General features: G+C 38.0%; 1 protein-coding gene across 2 annotated transcripts; it reads left to right on the forward strand.

Annotated features, from left to right (window-relative positions):
• Positions 1 to 2080: 2080 nt before the first annotated feature.
• Positions 2081 to 4231, forward strand: LOC308392637 (uncharacterized protein). Of its 2 annotated transcripts, XM_080875756.1 has the most exons (4): positions 2081 to 2630; positions 2753 to 2811; positions 2898 to 3354; positions 3440 to 4231. In XM_080875756.1, the coding sequence occupies exons 1-3, from the start codon at positions 2626 to 2628 to the stop codon at positions 3308 to 3310; spliced, it is 477 nt and encodes a 158-aa protein (XP_080731882.1). In that variant the 5' UTR covers positions 2081 to 2625; the 3' UTR covers positions 3311 to 3354; positions 3440 to 4231. The 2 variants fall into 2 exon arrangements, with proteins under 2 accessions (XP_080731882.1, XP_080731881.1); XM_080875755.1 differs by having other exon boundaries at positions 2898 to 4231.
• Positions 4232 to 8069: the final 3838 nt, after the last annotated feature.

Raw genomic sequence — 8069 nt, forward strand, 5'->3', positions numbered from 1 at the left:
GGAAGCTGAAGCTCCAGCATATTTGTCAAAAAACATCAACACACTGCTTCAGAAACACTATGCCAGGGCTTTGTTAGTCTGAACAGTCACATGATCAATGACGTCCGAAGCTTAATTCAGCACGTCACTACCTCAGTACCAGATTCAGTGGTTTATAAGGAATTGAATCATTAGTGGGATTTGTGCTGTGTTTGGGTGATTTTGTGCGAGAGGGAGCAAACCAGTGTGCGTCATAATTAGAGCCAGGAAAAGAGGACGCTCTGCCTGTGCCTAAATAAAAAACAGTTCATCAGCACTTGTGCTCCCAGGTATAAAATGGACATAAGGAATACACTATAGGTTACATATAGCTATAATTATGGAAGTTACTAGGGATGTGTATTGGCAAGAATCTGGCGATACAATATGTATCATAATACAGGGTAGACGATACGATATATTGCAATACTAAAAGCCAGACGATATTTGTGTTTAGTAGGACTAAATTTAATTAGGAAAACTCACAGTAAACAGTCCAAACTGTTTAATGCTTGACATGAAACATCTGAAACAAAAACACTCTCTAAGTTCAAAATGAATGGAGAAATTAACATCTGCCTTATTAGAAGTCATGTCAAATAAACAAACAAAAACTACTTTACTGAAATATCAAGTATTTTTTAACATGAAAAAAGTAAACATGTAACACTGAAGTCTTTCTAAGTACTATGATTGTAAAATACTTATCCAAAAACTGCTCTATGGAGCATCAAAACAAAGTACTTTTTATGTGACCTCAATATAAACAAATATAAATCAAAAATGAAATTGCTTGAAGAATCCATCCAAGTAAACATTAACAAAAAATGTAAAGTGCTATTACAATTAAGTGTTAATAAAATAAAGTACAGCTCTGCAGTGTCCATCAATGGAACACTTTTAGTACAACCTGAAAAAAGGAATTTACTCATCTAAATAAGTGCTTATGAGACTCAACCAAAATGTCAAACATTCTCATATCAGAGATTTTACATGTGTAGTGTTTTCTCAGTGTTTATTTTTCAATTTTCAGATTTTTGTGCAGGAATACAAGCTGATCGACATGGTCAGCTCTCAGGACACTTCTCTGTGCATTTACTATGTCTCCTGCAGAGGAGAAAACTCTCTCTGCAGAGACACTTGTTCCAGGAATGCATAGGAAACTCCTTGCTACTTTGGATAGCTGAGGGTATTCCTGTTCATGGTCCTTCCACCAACTGAGAGGATTTCCTGTGAGAGGCAAAGGGGTCTCATCTCTATACCTCTTGATCTCAGCTGCAGCAACATCATGGTCTGATTTTGGTGCAGTATTGTCACTAGTAGAGGCAAACGTAGCTCCGAGCAAGTCCACCAATGCACATGAGGTCCTCTGTCTCTTTAGGGGTGGCCGAGGGATGGAGTCAAAGCTGTCTTTGATATGTGGGTGGCATCCTCCACAGCCTCCTCTGTGGCATTCTCTTCCTCCACCTGTTTGTCAGTCTCCTCATTCTTTTGCTGCTGAAAAACATTAAATTCAAATAATATTAATGTCAGAAAGCCCAAATTCAAATCCAAGATTCACCCTGTTTTTCACTAATATTTGATGACAAATGTCATCAATATGCATTTTTTTTTTTGCTTTTTACTTTATTCACTTGCTTATAACTTCAGTTGAATTTTTCCAAATAAATTCATTTATTTACTTACATTTCTTCCTTCTTTATCACAGTCACCACAGTGTCCAACAGTCTGGAATAGGTCTCTGCTTCAGACAGGAAGGGCAGGTCCTTAAACCGAGGATTAACAGTCGATGCCATCCATAGTGTCTCCCTCTCATTTACATATCTCTTTCCTAGATCTTCTGCTATGGCAGTCTTAATGTTAACCTATTAACCTATTATAAGATTGTGTTGTACATTGTTATATATAGTGTATTTTAGTTTTAGTTAAAAAAAAACAAACATCAAGACGTCACAAGCAAAAAGAAAACAAACCATGGCACATGTTTAAACAAGGAAGGTTTATTTGTCTGAATTATTTATTATTAAAATAGACATAAGATAATTTTTTCACCCCCCAAAAAACATATTCAAAGCACCATAGCTCTGTAGAGTGGGCAGTCATAATGAAGCAGTTCATTGTACGTTTTAGATTCAAGCTGCTCTTCATATTTCTGGCCACCAGATGTCCCTAAAGAGGACTGTGTTAAAAAGCTTTGAGTGATGAACTGTTTTTCAATACAAACTTCCTTAAACCTCAAATTCTGTTTTGCAATACAGAGCTAAGGTGGTTCTCTGGTCCATGTATCAGTGTAAATAAATGGATTGTCAATTATAAGGGTAAAGGCGAAGTGAGGGAACTGAGAAGCCGGCTGTTTGCGATTAACTTCAAAGGCAGCTGCTATCACTAAGCAATCAGCTCCTGCTGCACTGAGGATCATATAAAAGCAGCTTCTGTAGGTTGCATCAACTAAGGAGAAGTTCTTGGCACAAGTTAAGGGTTGGTAGAAGCTATGAGTTTGTGGCTTATTTTGGGCTGGGATTATTGATATATTATGGTTGACCAGGGTTTCTCCATTTTTGTTAGTGCAGGCTCTCAGGGGCAGGTCAGAACTCAAACTGCAGCAGAATGAGGTGAGTAATTATGTTTAAGTCTAAAGCTAAATTTTAAAGGGCCTGTCTGATGCATCAAGATAAATGGGTACTAAAACAGCTAAATATTGGCTTAAACCTTATGTTCTGAAATGACTTTCTAGGGTTTTGTGGATTTCATGTCTGCTGATTGGAAGCATCATCTGTGTTCCTGTAGAATATGGTATGATAACACTAACAAAATTGAGAAAGCTGAACAAAATTAAGTGGCCTTGAATACATTCTGGCTCTTGCCTTGTTTCTCCTCAGATTATGGATTTGATATGGAATATGACGATATGGGCACATACCCCATGCAGGAGGGAGCATTTTTTTATGACCATTCCCAAGACAGTGCAAATTATGAGGCAAACGACGGCTATGCCCACATCGCCACAGACTCCAGTGCTGGTCCTCGTAGTTACGGGAGTAACACGATGGTTGGGGATGACTGGTTCACTAGTGGCTATACAGGGGGGGACCGTGTTTACACTGATACCAGCGGTGAGGAAAACAAGCCTGTTTTTAGTGACGTGTCTGGTCTGGAACCAGTCTACACTACTGGCTCTCGTTCACGCTACCAAAGAGGAAGAGCAGTGTTTGCCCAAACCCGCTACACCCCCACAGAGTCTGTTGGCTTACCTATGCCGCTACTCCCATACACCAGCTACACACTTTCTTGACATGCAATCTTCAAACTCCAGCCAAAGCTGCCTATTAACTCTTGGTGAGTTCAGTTACTCTTGGCTTTTCATTTGAGTGGTGTGAATGATAACTGGTTGATTAACTTGTCTGCTCTTCTCTATTCTCAGGTCTGTCAATGACTCTTTGCCCAGTTGCCAAAATACTTAATAAATTGCTTTAAACTTAAACAATGCCACTTATTTCCTCCTAAGCTGGTGTTTAACAATTTAAGCATATAGATGCATGTATGACTGTTCTGAAAGTTTGCCAAAAAATATCAGGTATTGATATCCAAGCAGAAGGCTTTTTACAATAAAGACTTATAATCACTTTTTTTTTTTTTTTTGAAGCAAAAGAGTGTGCACAAAAGAATTTACTTTTAATAAGGGGCAAGGAATAATTAAAATATTTAAGAACATAATGTTGATTAAAAAATATTTACTAAAAGCCAGACTCCAATTGGGCTTAATCGATAATATCTCTGATGCAAGATCTGTTAAATTATGCAGAATGGATAGAAGACGATAGGGGGGGGTGGATTGTTTCAAGAGAACCCACTGAGCAGAGGTGGGACCAAGTCATTGTTTTGCAAGTCTCAAGTCTTTATCCTCAAGTCACAAGTAAAGTCTCAAGTAATGTCAGGCAAGTCAGAGTCGAGTCTCAAGTCACTGGTGTAAAAGTCCAAGTAAAGTCACAAGTCTGAAACTTTGAATTTCAAGTCCTTTTGAGTCTTTAAAAAAAAAAAAAGAGAAAAGCATGTTGCAGTTATGCTAAATGTAAATATTAGACCATGTAATTTTTAAACCTGTGTTTTTTCTCAACACATGACAAAATAGTGAACTTAGAAAATATACACAAATTGTGAAATTGCACCTCTTTAAAATGCAGCTCAGTTAAACCTAGCTCCAAGAATAATTTTCACCGACAGTTCTGAGATAAGCTGCATGTTATTCTTGGATGCGCTTATAGGGCCGGCTTAAAAATCGCATGACAAAAATATCATACACATTAAAAAAAACTGCATCACCAACGTAGCCTGGACAACATTTGCTAGTTAGATGAAGTCAGCTATCTTATCGTAGCATATTTATATGCATATTTATAATCATACGGTTCTTGGAGTGAGTGCATACACTCATGAAGTTTAGTAACTTCAGGTCACTGCAACAAGCCCAGGTACAGTTTACCGACGGATGGGTACAGGACCTTGAAATGCACCGTGTAGAAAGTAAAGACCATCATATCATAAGTTTACCAGTCTCACAAATCGTCGTCATAAATACACATTCGTTAACCGTTTATTAATATAACCTTTGAGCTCAATGGTAATTAATTAGCAGTGGAAATAATTTCTGGTAGCATCACAGAAATGTAGCAGTGACAATAATACTGTATGCTGTAATCGTACTGGGCAATTAGTGATACAAAAAACCTGTTTTATCCTGTGAATAAAAGTATATGTTTTTGTCAATGTACCATGGTAATAACAGAAGCGAAACGCAATATTGTGTCAGGACAATTCACTATTTATGCACAATAAACAAAGGAGCATAGCGCGACAATTTCTGTTCAGCGCCAGACTTGCTTGTAACCTATATCACCAATTATGTTATGAAAATGACGCATTAACTACAACAGCAGACTGACCTTCGTGTAAATGCTTGGAGCAGACTAACCTGTGAGCTGGAGTGTTCTGGGACGTTATATTTGGTCTTTGAATGGCTGCAATCCAGTCGCCTCTTTGTTACTTCGGAAACATGGCTCGAACAATTTCTCTTCAACGACGTAATCCGATAACAACCGATCTCTTTACCCGTCGGCTTTCCGTGGCTGTCATGCGACCGGCTATTGCAGTTAATAATACAACGGCTTCTTGACATTTTTGTGTTTCTTTTTATCGCTGTGTAACTGATTTCAATTGAAAGCCTGCGTGCGCTAGTACCTCTTGCCACGAGTTCCCAGAATCCTTTGCGGTTCTACCCCTGAATGACGTCACATTTTCAATCTCTATATAATATGCATGTTAAATTTTATATTTGGGGTGAAATATCAAGTCTTTTCAAGTAAACCGGTTCAAGTCCAATTCAAGTCCCAGGTCATTGGTGTAAAAGTCCAAGTCAAGTCACAAGTCTTAGAACATTTTTTCAAGTCAAGTCTAAAGTCATAAAATTAATGACTCGAATGTGACTCGAGTCCACACCTCTGCCACTGAGTGTCTACATGTTCTGTCTCTGGGACACTGTCCCCCTCCTGCCTAATTGGTATGCTGACTGGCAGGTGTAAGCTCTTCCTCATTTCAAGCCAAGTCTTCTCTCTCACACTTGCTTGCTCTTCTCAGTCTCTTCCCTTCTGCTTTTCCTCTATCTTAATAACTTATACAAGTACTGCACATGGTACTGTTAACTTTAGATTAGAGCTGGGCGATAGAACGATAACGATATGTATCGCGATATAACTTTTACTCGATAGAGAAATTAAGCTATCCCGATAGACCTCGCTGCTCTTGTCCTCAAAAAAAAAAAAAAAAAAGGTCAGCCAATCCAAATTAAGTAGCGCAGAGCCGAACCAATCACAGCCGCAGCGTCACGTCGCGTGACTTGTTACGTACAGCACAAGTGCCAAGCCGCACGTGTGTTTGTTTGGGAAGCAGCCAGCGGGTAATGGAGCCAGCGCGTAATGGAGGAAATGAGTGTGCCGACTAGAAAAATCAACCGAGCGTGACCGAAGAGAAAACATGATGGTTCCAATGCCGGAGAGATTGTCGAACAGAAGAGCCATAGAAGTTCCGTAGGGTGAAGGTATTTCGGCTATTTCAAGTCTGACAAAAAACAGAGTAGCGTTCATTGTAAATTGTGCCGAAAGCAAGTCTGGAAATACAATAAACTGGTGCATGCGTCACACTGTGCGCCACGTTATTGTTTCGGTGAAATGAATTTCTACAATACTGTTAATTCTACTCTCTGCAGTGTTTAAATGCTTACATATACACACAGTTACTGTCCCTCCACACATACGACTCGGTTCTGCTTCTATGCCCCAGCTTTGTTTACTTTTTCCCACCGAGGCTTCTAGACTTCTGATTGGCCAACATTTCGGCACGGTTAGGAATCTAGCGCCACCTGCTGCTTTGGCATGTTCATAGCAGCGTTTTCCTTCATTTCTGCCTTTATGTGTGGACGGGATTATTTTTTAAAACGAAAACGGAAAATCTCCGTTTTCACAAATACCCGTGTACGTGTGGACGTAGCCTCAGTCTCTGACTGGAAGCGCTAATTCGTCATTCGGCTTTTGTCAGACTAAAGTAACTGTTAAAACTGTTTGAAAAGTTAAGCTATACAACAAGGAGAGATTGAGAATTTCCTTTTAGTTCTCAGTTTATTTGATATTGACAAAAGTTAGTCAGTTTTGTCTGTTCTTCTGTAAAACAAACTAAGATTTATTTTTAGAATTAATATTTTGTTTCTAAGTGGAATTGACAATTTAGTCTGTTTTGTTTGTTCTATTTTGAAACTTAAACGCTTTAGCGGCTGCCTTTTGTGTAGTTTGCAATATTTGCCTTTATTTATCTGAAAAAGTCTCATGTTCCTTAAGTACATCTACCCTGTTGAACTTATTATGGGAAATAAATATTTAAATAAAAACAAGCTGCTGATTATTTCACATTTTACTTGTGAGCAACGGCACATTTAAATCTTACAAATATAGTTATTTGGCTTATATCGTGATAGATATCGTTATCGCCTGAAATGAAAAAAACATATCGTGATATGAAAAAATCTCATATCGCCCAGCTCTACTTTAGATGTTCAAAATCTTGAAATAACAATCTTCATTATTTTGTTAATAGATTTTTGTAGCCATGTTATTTTAATTAGTATGGCTTCTTTGGGGGTTTGGCTTTTGGTGAACAGCCAAAATTGTTTTTAGCTAGTGGGTCTTAGTAACTGTTCAGACTAACCCTCATATATTCTACTGTAAAAATACAAATATATGTCAACATGTAATTGCATCTGTTATGTAAATAAGATAAATTAATGCATTTATAGATTAATAATTTCCCAAAATTGACTGTCTCCATTTAAAGCAGCGGTAAGCACTGCCGGAACTGTTTTAAGTCCCGTGCATCACGTGACACCCCGAAGTCTGAACCCACTGTTGGGAACGACCCTCCGGCACTTGCCAGTAGTGATGGGATTTCCGGATCTTTTTAGAGAACCGGCTCTTTCGGCTTGACTCACTAAAGAGTCAGCTCTTTCAGCTCCCAACCGGCTCTTCAGGTTGTTTTGTTGCTTTAACTATCAACAACAATATACAATTATGCACAAAAGGAATTAGTAATATAAAGAAACGTGGTTTTCTTTATGCATGTATGTGTGTGTATATATATAAATAAATAAATAAATATTTATGGGGGTCCCTAGAGACGAAATGCGTCCAAAACTACAAAGCACTTAGATTATCTATCTATCTCAACACGGCCCCTAGCATCCTGGAGCACTTCCGTTGTGTTTTGGAGTTTGTACGTGCTTTGTCTCTAGGGGCCACTGTAAATATACTTTTATTTATTCACTCCACAAAATGTAATAAATAAAATACAAAAACCAACTATTTACATTTCAACTTTTAACTACTTCAATTTTCAGCTTTTTCCTTTTAAACAAATATAAAGTGAAGCAACACAAAACACTGCAAACCACAACACAATAAAATATGAAAAAAAAAAAAGAACGCTCAGATCTTTAATTAAGGGGGACGTTG

The sequence above is a fragment of the Rhamphochromis sp. 'chilingali' genome (assembly GCF_963969265.1).
Source record: "Rhamphochromis sp. 'chilingali' genome assembly, chromosome: 2".
Classification (NCBI taxonomy): Eukaryota; Metazoa; Chordata; class Actinopteri; order Cichliformes; family Cichlidae; genus Rhamphochromis; species Rhamphochromis sp. 'chilingali'.

What these genes read in the sequence shown, in the direction of transcription:
- LOC308392637 (XM_080875755.1), top strand. An exon ending in CTGTGTTCCTGTAGAATATG is followed by an intron (nt 2,812 to 2,897) that starts GTATGATAACAC and finishes GTTTCTCCTCAG; the next exon opens with ATTATGGATTTGATATGGAA.